Genomic DNA, 14,942 nt, shown 5'->3' with positions numbered 1-14,942 from the left:
GAGGTCAACTATACTCGAAGAAAAGTTAGTATCAGAATCATGACATGACTACTTGTGAGCAGAACTGATGAGCTGCAAAGGCAAATAGAATCAGATTAGTAACAACAATAAAGAAGTTGCAAGGCTTAACTTAAGATACATGGGCACAAAAAATTCAAGATCTCATCTCAAAAGAAATATTCATGGACCGAACAGGATTATATAGAAAAATTCTTAGGAAGTAGTACTCCAACAAGTGCCTTTCGTTGGGTTCTCTAGGTAATTTGTTCATCTCTTCCTGCCACCACGTTCCCTCAAAGAAAGAGTCAAGGTCTCTCCATCTCCAATATTGTAATAAGCAAGTTTGAGATTATCCTTGAGAAAACCGGCCTTCCCACTCAATTTCTGTTTGTTTGCTGGAAGTTGAATTTCCCCAGATACTTTTTCTTTCAGACTGCCAACGGTTTCATTCAAGGACATGACGATTTCCAAAACTTGTCCCTTGAGGTTCCCTTCATCAACATTGGGAACAGATATGTTGATCCTGACAGGTCCCTGAAGAGAAAACATTCAAAAGCAACAATTAGCTCCATCTCATGTAATTCAGGTGGGGTTAAGGATTTAGCTCAGACTATGCTCTGCTTCTTAATTAATGAAGGTGGAAGCTTGATTATGTCTGCCCAGAACAAAGACACCCAGCAATAAGTGGGTCTAGATTGCATACATCTAAAGATGATGATGGAAAGAAAAAAGGTACATCAAAATGAGGTTATGACCAGTAATCAGGTTTACATTGTTTTAAAATTGCAACACTTGTAATTTTGAAATTAAAATAGCCCACTTTGACAAGATTACTCAATAATACAAAACCAAATGTCAAGTGTAAAATGCCACTGGATTTGTTTCAATGCATGATTTCAAATATCAACATTTTAAATTTTTTACTAATTAAAGTAAAGATATTAATGGTTCAATTGTGAGTTATCAGAGCATGAAAGTCTAAGTGTTGCCACTATAAAGAATGAAGTATATAATAATCAATACCTAACCCAGAACAAAAAGAAAAAAAAGCACATTATACACATATCTACACTTGTAGCGACCCAGACACTGGCAGCCTACTCACTGCCTATATCCTATAGTGGACATATCAGCAATGACACAGATTCACTGCCATGATGCTTGAGGCTAAAATTATTCCCTCTTTTAAAGTTCTTATTATGTGCCAGAATACTATAGTTGGCAGAAGCCTAGAATACGCCACAACTGAATACCCAGCAATACACAAATCCATCCAAATCATAAAGCAGCTTAATGAGTTATTATCACACTGGGCTTAAGAGTTTCACAATATCACACTGGAATATTATTTGTAATTCTTGATGTCACCATGTATCACCTACGTATTAAACAAAGATGTAGGAAAATTACCTATAACACACACACACACAAAGAGTTAAAAAAAAAAAAAGGGGAACAATTTAGCAACCCTTCCCTTGATCATGACAAGAAAAGGTTTTGGAATGTGGAGGAAACCGAAATTAATGATTTTTAATAAAAGAGCACTTTTATTTTACTTAGATTAGAAGAACAACACTTAGCTACGACTTCAAAATCTCTATATATATATATGCTATTAAAGTTGATATAGAATATAATTTCATGTAGCTAGTATATAACTACAATAATGCTTATAAATCTTGTTCACACAGCTTAAATATTTAGCTGTCCTTTAAAACAAGACATCACAGGTCAGTATTACCAACTAAAGAAATATGATATAAAACTTGCCATAGAGCCTCACTAAAATAAGAGAAGCAGCTCCAAAGAAAGCATAATACTATGACAGAAAGAGCTTTAGACAGTAATAAATTTGCAGATTTTGAGACAAAGCATTTGACAGACAAACAGGCTAATTTCAAGCAAAGACAGAATTTGGACAGGTAAAAATAAAGCGTACCGGATGTTGAGCAAGGAACTGCTCTTCTGGAATCAATGCAGAGTCATCCAACTTCTGTCTCTTGGGCTCTGGTTCCTCAGGAAGTGGAGGAGGAGCTTCCTCAGGTGGTGGGGGGGGAGGCGGCATTCCTTGAGGCATTGGTGGAGCAGGCATACCATGTTGTGGAACAGGTGTAAAGGGCCTGTGAACACCAAGCGGTGTAAATTGAGATCCAGGTGCAGGAGGCACTGGCATACCAGGTTGGTTCATGGACCCAGCTGGAGGCATTGGTGGGCGATTCATCATCATATGCTGCTGTCCAGGAGGCATTTGCATAGGAGGTGGCGGAGGAGGACCCATTTGGCTTAAAGTGTACATAGGACGAGGTGGGGGTGGTGCCATTAGCCCACCAGAGGTCGGAGTAGAATACTGAATATTGCTGGTTGGTACACGAGGCATGTTCACAGATAGATTAGCTGGGGGAGGAAGTGGACGAAGCATAGGAACACCGGGTCTCGGTGGAGGAGGAGCAGCTGGACCAGGGAGAGACCTCCCATCATTGTAACTGGTCTCACTTTGATCCTCACCACCCATACTCTGCGACATAGCCTGATTTGCAGTGCGACCAATGCTCCCTGTATGACCATCCCATATGACTTGCTTAGGCTGCTCATCCTTTTTCTTCTCTATCTCCGCTTTGACGGCATTAGATACTTCTTCTTCTGTAGTACCAAATATATCTGGACGAGTACGAGCAAGTCCCACAATGTTTCTGGAAATTTCATCATCATGAGCAAGGGTTGTCTCTCGAATCTTGGCAAACATCCTCTCCTTTTGCTCCTTGTATTTCGGATCGATTAGAGAAATCCTCATATGCTCTGACATCTCACTTATGGTAATCAGTTCACCGGTAATTGGAGAAACCACATACTTTGTTGGGTCTCTTTCAGCAGCGATTCTCTCTTCAGGTCGCTTCCAGTTCTTCACAATTCTCATTGGAGGATCATCTTCATCCATAGCAGCCTTAACCTCATCCTTCTTTTCCTCACCATTTTCCTCAAGGGTAGCACCTGTCATACCCTCTTGAAGAAGCTGCATCTCTTCCTCATCCATTTCCATCGCTACCTCCTTTCCTGGCTCAACAATTTCCTCTTCATCCCCATCCTTCGCTGAAACCTTGCTTCTCCTTATAACTTCTTCAAGAGTCATTGGCATAGGCAGTGCCTCATCTTCATCATCTGCAAAGTCAATTGATTCAACCACAACAAAATCATGCCAATCAATCATAGCCATTTGAATTCTTTCTTGCTCAATTTCATCTTCAGCTTTCTGCCTAGCTTGCTCCTGCGACTTTTCCCATTCAAGCCTATGCAAACACCGCTCAAGGACTGTTGTCCGGTCAGCAATACTCTTCCTTAGCTTTTCAGTCAAGCCTTTTGGAGGCATCAGAACCTTAGAATAGGCATCAGCAAGGGCAGTGAAAAACATAAACATGCTATGAGTAGGCTTCAAAAAATGGAATTGGGGGTTGTTCATCTCTCGACTAGTAAGACCTGTCAAAAAGGATTTTCCGTTTCGAGCAACAAATTGTGCAGTAAGCTTAATAATATCCAATTCCTCCCCTGTAATCCCCTCTGGCAGCCTTACAGTATATTGTTCAGCTTCTGGAGGCTCAAGTACCTTACGAACAGGTCTGAATTGCGCAGAAGGATCAGGCTTCTCATCTGCAGCAGCCACACCATCGGCAAGGACACCAGACTCAGCCTCCGAGGCCAACGAATCACCAGGCTGGGAAAGGGGTTGTTGACCTGAAGATTGATTTTGTGCTCTGAACTCCGACAACCGATGTTGATAATAAGCATGGTAAGGATCTGAAGCATTAAGAAAATTAAATTTCACATTCCCTGCATTACTGGCGATAATCCTCTTCTCAAACTCGGGCCCATTCTTTGCCACGAATTGAGATGTCTTATCAACAATGTTTCTAATATCCGGTGGGGGGTGGATAATTCCAATGGTTCTTGTATGCGTTGCCACTGAACTCGCTTTGCTAGCTTTGTTGTGATCTTCTGCTTCTTTCATCTCATCGTCAGGAGGCAACTGAGCAAGTGGGGTTGGGCCAAGATCCCCATCTTCTGGAGGAGCTGGAAGTGGTAATATTGATAATGTGCCCATCATATTGCAACACCCTTTCTCTCAACACACAGTAACAGAAAACTCAAACTGATGCAATAAACCACAGAATCTCCAGGGCATTAGAGGCTAAGTATCAGAGGGCTAAACCGCAGCACTGAGGATCTGCATCAATAATAACCCATAAAATAAGTAACTTTACACTTTTACTCGTTTTAAGATATGAGAAATGACATTTAAGAAAAAAAAGAACTATATAAACAACATTGGGTAACTTCTAGTAACATGTACACGCAGGAAGGCACACATTTTCTATGATATCCAAATATTCCAAGGATATAGAACGGCCTTGCTGCTTTTCTTTCCATTCTCAGACTAATAATACCTCACAAAGAGACTCTTCCAACTACAGCCACCCTTAACACAAAGCATCCTAGTGTTCAATCACTGTTTAATATTGGGTGCGAGAAAGCAATTCATAGGTTTACATCCTAGTGTTCATTACATTAGCTTAGCTCAAACCAATCGCTTTTTTTCCAGATCGCAATTCCCAAGGCCCACGGGATTGATTAACAAATTAGATATCACAAATTCTACACAGTTGCACATCTCTATGATTCTTCACTATCCCTTTAACCTAAATTTAATCCCAAGAAACCATATTCCTAAGCAATTGGGTGATAATTGTAACACATGAGTAAGCCACTCGCGGAAGACAATTAGACAAACAATAACCAGAAAATAAAATTAAATTAAAACGATGGCAAGTAACATGTCGAGAGTAAACAGCTTCAATCCAAAAAATAAATAAAAAATAAGAAACCCAAGATTACATAAACCCTAAAATCCAGAAATACGACCACCCAAATCGAATTAATGCAATCAAGTGAAATAAAATAAACTCGGCGAATCGAAACATGCAAGAAGTATAAACTAAAGCTCGAAATTCCAAAATAATAAGGCAATAAAAAATAAAAGATTTAGATATTTCAGAATCTAATCAAACCGAACAATTAGTAAAGAAAAACAACGAGAGGAATTCATACCTAATAATCTCTTAGAGGAGATCGAAAATATCGCCGGAACAAGGAGCAGAGGATTGATGAATGAGTTACTGCAAGTATGTCGTCTTCTTCGAAGGCATGATATCAAACTCGCAGGAACTGGAAGATAGATGAGATAGAGAGTGCTAGATTAGGGCTCTTAGAAAAAAAAAAATTCCCCTTTTTTTATTGGGAAATATCCGTAAATCCAAAAATATTTCTATTTGCCGCCTTCATCGTATAAACATTTTTTATGTCTACATACTCTGTATTACTCCCTCTAGTAGCTTAGGCCCCGTGTCATGCACGGTAACTCGGTAAGTCACCGGCCCTTTTGGTGGTAGCGTTTGAAGTAGTGGTTAGCGTTTTGACTGGTCAAAATACTACTAGAAAAAATTTAAGAGTGTTTGGCAAGATAACGATTCTAGTAGCGGTTAACGATAGAGGTAGCGTTTAGATAGCTTTTCTTAAACGTTAAAAATTGTTATCCGTACTAGCGTTTAAAGTATTGGCAAGATAACGATTCTAGTCGCGGTTAGCGATAGAGGTAGCGTTTAGGTAACTTTACTCAAACGTTAACAATAGTAGTGTTTAAAGTAGCGGGTAGCGTTTGACAAAATTTTATTACTTTTAAAACAATATTTATATGAATTTTCATATATTTTGGTATTGCAACCGCTACTTTTGCCAAACACTTATACTACCAATCGTTACTTTGACAGCTAACCTCTACCCACTACTAATTGACCGTTACTCGCTACCTAACAGCTACCCGCTACTCGAACAGCTACCCGCTATCGCTACTTTTGCCAAACAGGTTAATTTTTTTTTTTTTAAATTAATTATATCTAACAAATAAAATTTGGTAAAACATACCTATGAGGGGATATACATAAATTATATTGTCATAATCTATATTAAATGGTCATTGAAAAGTATTTTCATATATGAATCAATTTCATTTTTATTTTTTAAGCAAAATCTAATAATAATTCATTTAAAAGATATTTAAATAAGAGTTGGAATAATATTTTAGGTAACATCATAATCATACGAACCCGTCACCCAACAAACCTGTTACTATCACAATAAATAAGCATATTCAAAAATTTACTTCGTATGTATTAGATATGTTATGTATAATAATTCATTAAATTCTTCATAACAAAAGTGCGCCTAACTAAAACACTTATGAACTTGCAAAACATTTGAAAGGAAATTCAAGCCTCTTCTTTTTTAAAACTCCCAAACCTCTACATAAATCTATTAGGGGTGTTTGGTTCGCATAATTTAGCTATAAGGTATAGGTTTAAAATGATTAAAACCCTTATCTTATGTTTGTTTTATGATTTTAAGAGTTTCAAACCCCTAAAGTATAAGGTTTAGAAACCTAGGGGGGGAGTGAGTTTGGCTCATTCCCATACTTGGGTGGCGTTTGGTTCAAACAATGGTATGAGTTTGGAATGAGGAATGAAACCTGGATGGTATGAGGTTGGAACTTGATACTTGATTTCATATGTTTGGTTTTTATCTAGAAATGATAGTTTTTCATGTTAAACCTAAAGATATGGGTATGAGCCATACCCACCTCTCCCCTTGGGTTTCAAAAACTCATACCTTGGGAGTTTGAGGTATGAGTTTGAAAAATGAAATTTATGGAAACAAACATAAAGTATGGGTTTTGGTCATTCTAAACACATACCTTATACCTAATATGCTTGAACCAAATACCCCCTTATAAGTATCACGTGTGTTGAAAATAACAGCATTTCATAATCATACCAAACATATGGTATTAAGAATCAAATTCCAAACCCATACCACTATGGTTTCACTTCTGATTCCAACCATATACCAGTTTGCTAACCAAACGAACCCTTATTACCGTGGAGTATTGCACTTAGTTAATGAAAAAAATACTTTGATCATGTATCCACAGTAATAAGGGTTCGTTTGGTTTGCAATGGTGTCTTTATTTTGACTGTGTGATATAATTTAATCCTGATATCCATTAACGAAAGTTAAGTTATTTTATCAACAATGGTGTCGTGGCGTTCGTTATTAATTTGACAGTATCGCGTTCGTTATTAATTTGACAATACTTAAAAAAAATTTAAAACATTAGAATATAAAATAATAAAAAAAAAGTCACTATTAACGTCAAAGGTTATTGTTAATAAAAAACCAATTGAAAAGACATGGACACAAGCACACAACTTAAAAACCGAAGAAGTTTGGAACTTTAGGGGCATAACTTTTGAGTGATTACCATTTATTTATTTACTTTTTTTTTTTTTTTGTGACAAAGATTACCAAATTAGACCCGTTCACTTCACCTTTATAATTATTTTTAGTGAAACAAAATTATTATTCTTTTGAGAAAAAAACAAAACAAAATTATATTTGCTGAACTTAAATTAATTTTTCTGAATTTAAATTATTTTTGTTGAAATGAAATTATTTTTACTGATTTTTCTATTATAATTTTACGGGTGAACTTATTTTAACTTTAAAAGATTAAAATTAAGTGGTTAAAAACAATGTTACATGTCCCACCAGTCGACCCCGTCGCCAGGAAACTCGCCGGCGGCATTCCTCCGATAATGGTGGTGCTCCAAACGCCGCCGATCCAACGGTCCAACCCACATCCTCCTTCTTCGACGTTCTACTTCTATCACCTTGAAACGGCGTCTCCTCCTCCCACGGTGGCGCGGTGGTGGTGCTCTTATCGGGCGGAACGAGACTTCTGGAGTAAAATTATGTCAAGGCTTTCATAGATTGTTTTGGTTAGTTTCATTTCCACTCAAATATTGGTTTAATTCTTAAATTCATTGTTTATGTTTGCTCAAAATTCACTCTCTTAATGTTTATTTGATTGATAATTGGATTTGCCTCTCTAAAAGTGGCATGCAGAACATTGATTATTAGCTGTTATTCATCCTGTATTTTTTTTTTTTTGAAGAAAATTCATCCTGTAATTACATTATGTTTTGTTATGCTTATTAACTTATGAGTTTCTAATTATCATCTAATTATTAAAAATTGATTACTGAAATCATAATTTGTGCTGATTACTGAAATCCACTCTGTACTATTATACTTAGTTTCAAATTGATAGAAAAAATTCAGGATGTTAGAATTGATTTAGAGTCTTGTAAGCAAATTCAGAGAAGCGAAGATGTTGAAGTGATAGTAAGTAGCAACCTTGATTGCGAAGATGTGTTGGGATGATCACAACCTTGCTCAAAATCTAGGATAAGCAGTGGTTCTATATAGATTGTGTTAAGGGCAATTAAGAGTTTAAGACTGCTTTCTTGGTGCAGATATGACATTATTAGGGAACCATCATTTGAAAGTGAAAGGAGAAACATGGGAAATGGATAGAGTTGAGATTTGTAGCTTGTTTGGATGACGGTGCTGAGTAGCGTTTTGTGTGAAGAATAGTTGCTTGGTTAGGAGCACCCTTACCCTCATCTTACTTTGCTGCTTCTCTGGAGTTCTCTCTCTCAGAAATTTGTTTGACATTTTAGACACTAGTTAAAGGCTTCTCTAGTTCTCTGTAATGAGTTTTATATAGGATCATGCCTTTCTTTCTTAGCAGGGCCAAATTAGGGAAAAGTGAAATCTTGGTAGCATTGTCTTTTTTTGTGTTGTATAAGGTATGTATCATATTGCCTTGAAAATATGCCTATCTGAATATTATTGGAAAACAACCATATCAAGAAGGTGTCATGCATGTAATGTCCGCAACAAGGGATCTATGGAGCAACTGCTCCATTGGTCTTTTGCTTATTATGTCAAATTTTGGGCTACAAAAGATTAAAAGAAAAACTCTTCTCAGTTTATTTAGTAATAGCAACATTCAATGATGATAAATAAGTGAATCAAAATGATAGCAGATAGCTGGTAAGCCTCTCTAAAGATATATATGAAGAACCGCCTTCCTTGACACAAAGAGTTGCCTTCTGCTGTAAAGCTGTGATTCTGTTCCTCATCTCTTCCCCTTCTTCCAGCATTAGTTTTCTTATTGACCTTGCTATTTCTTCTCTTTTTAGCCCCTTTTCCAACTTCAATCCTATCCTCCAACCATCACTAACATGCCTCGCGTTCATATTTTGGTCACTTAAGATAGGCTGGCAAAGCATTGGCACTCCTTCACAAATACTCTCTAAAGTTGAGTTCCATCCATTGTGAGTCCAAAACCCTCCAACAGATGGGTGGGATAAAACCTCTAATTGAGGTGCCCATTTGACAACATGCCCTCTCTCACCTACCATTTCAAGGTAGCCTTCTGGCAATGAGTCATTGTTGGCTTCTGAACCTTGGATCAATCCGGGGCGAACCACCCATAGGAAAGGCACCATGCTGTCAAGCAGTCCCCAGGCTAGCTCAAGAAATTCAGTTTTACTCATAGCTGCAACACTCCCAAAACTCACATACAGTACAGACTTGGGTGCTTGCTTATTCAGCCAACCGATGGAGGTTTGGTCTTGTGCCCAATAGTTGGTATCATAAGTTGGTGAGTGTTTGTGTAAGGGGCCTATAGGAAAGATGGGAATGGAAAGGATTTGGTGAACTCGAGCTATCGAATAATCTTCCAGTTCCTCAAAGGTATTGCCTATAACACCTTGGGAAATCTTGGTTTCTTGGACTAGAGCTTCAAGTCTTTCATTATGTAGCCATTCTAAAGGAAGATCCCTGGCTTTCAAAGGAGGAAGCTCTGGCAGTGGTTCGTTTAGTTTATGATCTGAAATGTGGGAGAGAAAAAGAGAGGGGTCAAGGATTTTTGCAGAAATATAAAGACCCAAAGTTTTAATAACCTCAAGTAAAGGTGTAAAACAACTTCAACACATACAGTATCTTAATGGGTTGTAAAGCAGCTATGCTAATATCTGCCTATAAACTTGAAGGTTGTCTTTCTTAACACTTTTGATTCATGTTTTTGATTTCCGTTGATTTTAATTGCACAAATCCTATTGGGAATTTGGGTTTTCTTTAATTCCGTCCTGCATTTATGTAGACATAACATTTGTATTCAAAATCAGGACATCATCTGCTTACTACTCATTTGCTGCTGAACACTGACTCTATGACTCCTAAGAAATTATTTAAATATGGAGCTAGTAGTGATTCTGTATAAGACATTTTGTGTGTGTGTGCGCTGTTATACATATATCTTCAAAGACTTTGGTCTATATCAGTATATAAAATAACACCATAATAAAGTGTGTAACATGCCTTAGGCATCTTCATGTAGCCGTATACATGAGTACACGACGCATGAAATGTGTAGGGGCAGGTAACTCACACGCGCCACCTTTGATTTTACTATAGATTTTGTGTCTAATTCAAGTGTTAACCTTTTGGAGTACATCAATAAATTGAGTATAAATTCAGGTGTGTGGCAAAATGCTCTTTTTACCGTATTTCCTAGATAAATCCCACCAAGTTTGTCTTTTTGACTGGACAATATTCTAGGCAAAAGAAATCAAGTTTTGAAGTTACCTTGGGGAGGGAAATAGCCTTTTTCTCGTAAACAAGGCAGGGAACTGAAAACGAGTAAAGACGACATGCTACCAGTCCTCAGCACCATCCTAGGTAGGTTAAAGCTAGCAGCAACAGACCCAGCAAATTTCCACACAGGATCTGTTATTAAGGCAGCAATAGGCTCTTTGTCTGTAGCAGCACTAGTCTCTTGCAAAATTTGAGACAAGCAATCCTGGAAAGGTTCCGAGCAATCATCCATGACAGATAAGATTGTGGAAGGGTCAGACGGAGGGATTTTAGAATATGACTCAAGCATGCTGTTGTAAAAGGAGCGGAAGGTCAAGTGTGGGAAATAAGTAGGATTTATAGGATTATAAGGAGTCTGGATAATGGTGATGGAGAAGCCTTTGGAGTGTAGGAGGGTTGCTAGATGTAACATAGGATATTGATGACCCTGAAATGGTGTAGGAAACAGTAGTAATCTACAACCCAACTTGCTCTGCTTCATTATCCCTTCCATTGAAGCTTATGATTGATTTTTTAGATTTTTGCTTTTCTTTTGAGTTAGGCGTGTGAAATATTATGTTGAGTCATTTTATATTGGTTGCTGTCATCTACTCAACCTTATTTTGTTTTTACTACGTAGAATGGGTTGAAAAATCATGCTTTTTTTTTTTGGCATATGGTTGAAAAATCATGCTTATCCGTTTCAAAAACGTTTATTCATATTTTGACATTTTATTTTTCCTTTTCTCTCTTCATCCCTTTAATCATTTAATCATTTTACTACGTACTTTTTTTTTATTTTTATTTTTTTTATATATGGCTATTTATTTCTCTTTCTTTATTTGCTTCAAATATTTTTTTTTTACAACACTTAATGTTGATTTAGTGATCCTCTAAAGAATAATAACTGCAGTGAAGATTTGTGTTAAAAACTATGTAATTATACTTCTTTTTAGTGACTATGTTAAACTGTTAAAGGACATGTTTTATTCAATATTGACCTTTCTATAGTGATTAAGGTAATATGAAAAAGATAATATGAAATAACAATTGTGTGGATAAAAAAAAATGTTTTTATTTTTTTTTATTTTTATTTTTATAAAGAAGTTAAAAATCTCAAAACCGGTTCATTACCGGATCAAGCATGGAAATTTTGCTCCGTATTAGAACAAGTCTGGTCTACAGTCTACCGTCTACAGTCTACAGTCTGTCAAAATAGACGATTCCAATCTCTTGTTCCCATTTGGATTTGGACCTTTGATATTTGAGATGAAAGAGGGGGTGGATTGTAGTGAATTCTTTATAGGCCAATTTTCGCGGAATTAAAATAAAAGTACAGAGCAACTTAAAGTGAAGACAAGAGATAATTAGTGAGATTCTCCAAGGATTTGTATGAGGAGCCACCTTCCATGACAGAAAGAGTTGCCTTTTCTTTCAAAGCTGTGATTCTATTTCTCATTGCTTCACCTTCTTCTTCCACCATCAGTTTTCTGATTGCTCTCTGTATTTCACCTCTTTTGACCCCCTTGTCCAGCTCCATTCCAATTCTCCAATGGTCGCTTACGTGCCTCGTGTTTATATTCTGATCAGCAAAGAAAGGTAGGCAAAGCATTGGTACACCTTCACTAATGCTCTCCATAATAGAGTTCCATCCACAATGAGTCCAGAAACCTCCTACTGCAGGGTGGGCTAAAACTTCTTGTTGAGGTGCCCAGTTGACAATATTCCCCCTTTGATCTAGTGTGTCTGAGTAACCCTCTGGCAAGGGGAGTGGATCAGTTTCATCTGATCCTTCAATTGAGCCATGGCGAACCACCCATAGGAACGGCTGCTTGCTGTTGGCTAATCCGCAGGCTATCTCTACAAAATCAGCTTTGCTCACTTGTACCATGCTCCCGAAACTAACATAGAGCACTGACTTGGGGGCTTGTGTATCTAGCCATGAAATGGATGTATGATCTTGCGTCCAAATGCTAGCCTGAGAACTTGGTGAGTTTTTGTGTATTGGACCTAGTGCAAAGATGGGGATGGGAAGGACTTGGTTTACTCTTGCTATATAAAAATCTTCAAGTTCCTCAAAAGTGTTGCAGATGATACCCTGTGAATTCTCCATTTCTGTAATTATATCAACCAAGAGGTTATGTTTTGCTTCTGGAGGTAGGTCTTTGACTTTGAGTGGTGGGAGCTCTGGTACTGGCTCATCAGATTTAGTCTCTGAAACATATGTTTTTATGTGAGAGATAGACGTAGATGAGTGATCAAAATTTGAATGGAAAGAAATGCCATAAAGAACAGAAAATTAGAATTTGCTAGTTGTTAATGCAATGAAATTCAAAACTGCATATAATAGTGTGTACGAGGCCTGTTAATAACATGTTAAATCTTAAGATACCAAGAAATTATACATGTACTAGTGTCAGTAGTGTGTGGCCCGTGAGCAAGTTACATTTAGTAAAATACACTTACAAGTGTGGCCAAGGTGTTGCCCGAGTTGTTGCTATGATAAATATGTTATAGTGTTGACACGTGTTAGACAGGTGCTTACTGCCATTTTTTGTTTCTTTGATGATTATTTTGAACGCCTATAGTTATTTTAGCTTGGCTTGTGTCCTGTTTTTCATTGGAGTGAAGTACATGGTATAGAGTATATGATTGTTGAATTCTTCTTTCTAACCCTTGATGTTGAACCATGATGTTTACCTCACATATGAGGTAAAATTTGTACCAATTCTCTGTATTTTTCTGTTTATCAATAAGTTGAAGAAAAATCCAGTACAATAATTGTTTAAGATCCTTGTATTAAACAAATTTACACTTTTCTCCTTCAGTTATGACCACTTTTCTCTATCGTCCCCAAAAATTAGACAAGCTATCGAATTAGTACTAGTTAAACTTTTTCATCATATCCTTGATGATTCCTTAACAAATATGTATTAGTATAATGTTTATATAAAGATTATGTTGGTATGGGTTATGTACTTATATGTGAGTGAAAAATAATTGTGTACTATTATAATGTTAACTCAAATATTGCCAAAGCAAAGATGTTGAGGTTAGTACCTTGGAGAGGGTAGTAGCCCTTTTCTCGTAGAAATGGCAGGGAATGATAAACGTAAAAGGTAGACATGCTAGCACACCTCAGGACGATCCTGGGAAGACTAAGGCTACTGGCAACAGACTTTGTGAATGACCACATAGGATCTGTAATAAGGCAAGCGATGGGCTCCTTGCTCAAAATCTGGGTTAAGCAATTTCTGAACGGTTCTGAGCAGTTTGTGTTTAAGGTGGCTAGGATCGTGCTGTGATTATTTGGTCCGAATGTGGCATTATCAGGCAAGCCATCATCCAGGAGGTGGAAGGCGAAGTGCGGGAATAGGGTAGGATCAAGAGATTTATATTTTGTTTGGGTTATAGTGATTGAGAAACCTTTTGAGTGAAGAAGAGTGGCTAGATGGAACATTGGTGTAACATGGCCTTGCAAGGGTAGAGGGAATAGGACTAATCTTATCTTTCTTTGCTGTTTCGTTCCCTCTTTAGGAACTTTGGCTAACATTTGGGACATTAGGTCAAAGGCTTCTTTGTAATATGTTGTGTAGCAGTACAGGTTTGGGTTTGCCCAGAAATGCTTACTACTTTGTAGGGGATTTATAGAAGATGCAGAATCCGAAACTTTGGTAGCACCGTCGGTTTTTGTCTTAGAACTTTGTCTGTTGGAATTACATTGAAAGCAGCCAAAAGCAGAAGAGTACATGCATGCGTTGTAGCACTAATAAAACATGTGATTATGCATGGACAACTGTTTCATTGATATTTTTTCAGCTTCCCCCATACCATGCACTGGTCCCATGATGCATTGGAGATTCAAAGCTCTTGTACATGTGCTTTATGTAAATTTTTTTAGTATGTGGACGAGGTATTCTTAAATGCCGGCAGAGACGAAGAGTGAGACGGGGATGATTATTTTTTGTTTGGAGTGTGAGATTGGGGGGAGGGGGGGGGGGGGTGGATGAGGGAATCTTAAATTGCTGGAAGAGACGAAGAGTGAGGGGGCTGATTATTTCTTGTTTGGATTTGATTTGGGGGGAAGGGAAGGGCTTTCTTGTTCCCTCTTTTTTCCTAATCTATCAGTTTTCCTCTTATTTCTTATTGAACACAAGCCTAACGATGTGTTTGGATAGCAATGGTGGAGAAAATAGAGCAGAAGGGGAAGAGAGGAAAGGGAATTAAAATTGATTTTTTATTTTTATTTTTTTTTTAAAGAGGGGTGGTAATTTTTTTATCAGCATCACAATCGAGTTTACTTCTAACTGAGAAAAAATTAGTCCAAGTTACAGCCATAAATGTCTAAATACATC

General features: G+C 37.4%; 3 protein-coding genes across 7 annotated transcripts in view; all 3 read right to left on the bottom strand.

The window, feature by feature from the left end:
* LOC145642381 (putative splicing factor 3A subunit 1) overlaps positions 1-5,289 on the bottom strand; it is a 6,017-nt gene extending 728 nt beyond the window's left edge. For all 5 annotated transcript variants that reach the window (XM_081693542.1, XM_081693543.1, XM_081693546.1 and 2 more), the window contains exons 1-3: positions 5,098-5,289; positions 1,940-4,216; positions 1-534 (exon numbers count right to left, since the gene is read on the bottom strand). The exon at positions 1-534 is cut by the window's left edge. In XM_081693542.1, the coding sequence (XP_081549668.1) occupies positions 268-534; positions 1,940-4,096 (2,424 nt within the window). In that variant the 5' untranslated portion in view covers positions 4,097-4,216; positions 5,098-5,289 and the 3' untranslated portion in view covers positions 1-267. The remainder of the gene's footprint in view (positions 535-1,939; positions 4,217-5,097) is intronic.
* A 3,548-nt stretch (positions 5,290-8,837) lies between these two features.
* On the bottom strand, positions 8,838-11,136 carry LOC145556648 (UDP-glycosyltransferase 76F1-like). The gene is made up of 2 exons (XM_081618299.1): positions 10,600-11,136; positions 8,838-9,841 (listed from the first exon to the last, which is right to left on the bottom strand). The coding sequence occupies exons 1-2, from the start codon at positions 11,099-11,101 to the stop codon at positions 8,979-8,981; spliced, it is 1,365 nt and encodes a 454-aa protein (XP_081474425.1). The 5' UTR covers positions 11,102-11,136; the 3' UTR covers positions 8,838-8,978.
* Positions 11,137-11,637: 501 nt separating this feature from the next.
* LOC145642380 (UDP-glycosyltransferase 76C2-like) lies at positions 11,638-14,272 on the bottom strand. Its single transcript, XM_081693541.1, has 2 exons — positions 13,648-14,272; positions 11,638-12,801 (listed from the first exon to the last, which is right to left on the bottom strand). The coding sequence occupies exons 1-2, from the start codon at positions 14,147-14,149 to the stop codon at positions 11,933-11,935; spliced, it is 1,371 nt and encodes a 456-aa protein (XP_081549667.1). The 5' UTR covers positions 14,150-14,272; the 3' UTR covers positions 11,638-11,932.
* Positions 14,273-14,942: the final 670 nt, after the last annotated feature.

Source organism: Chenopodium album, chromosome 8, assembly GCF_948465745.1.
Source record: "Chenopodium album chromosome 8, dcCheAlbu1.1, whole genome shotgun sequence".
In the NCBI taxonomy this organism is placed as follows: domain Eukaryota; kingdom Viridiplantae; phylum Streptophyta; class Magnoliopsida; order Caryophyllales; family Amaranthaceae; genus Chenopodium; species Chenopodium album.
Note: the sequence above shows the minus strand (reverse complement) of the source record. Positions and strands in the feature narration are given on the sequence as shown.

What these genes read in the sequence shown, in the direction of transcription:
- LOC145556648 (XM_081618299.1), bottom strand. Translation starts at nt 11,101, where the DNA reads ATGGAAGGGATAATGAAGCAGAGCAAGTTGGGTTGTAGATTACTACTG. An exon ending in AGGCTATTTCCCTCCCCAAG is followed by an intron (nt 9,842 to 10,599) that starts GTAACTTCAAAA and finishes CCCACATTTCAG; the next exon opens with ATCATAAACTAAACGAACCA.
- LOC145642380 (XM_081693541.1), bottom strand. Translation starts at nt 14,149, where the DNA reads ATGTCCCAAATGTTAGCCAAAGTTCCTAAAGAGGGAACGAAACAGCAA. An exon ending in GGGCTACTACCCTCTCCAAG is followed by an intron (nt 12,802 to 13,647) that starts GTACTAACCTCA and finishes CATATGTTTCAG; the next exon opens with AGACTAAATCTGATGAGCCA.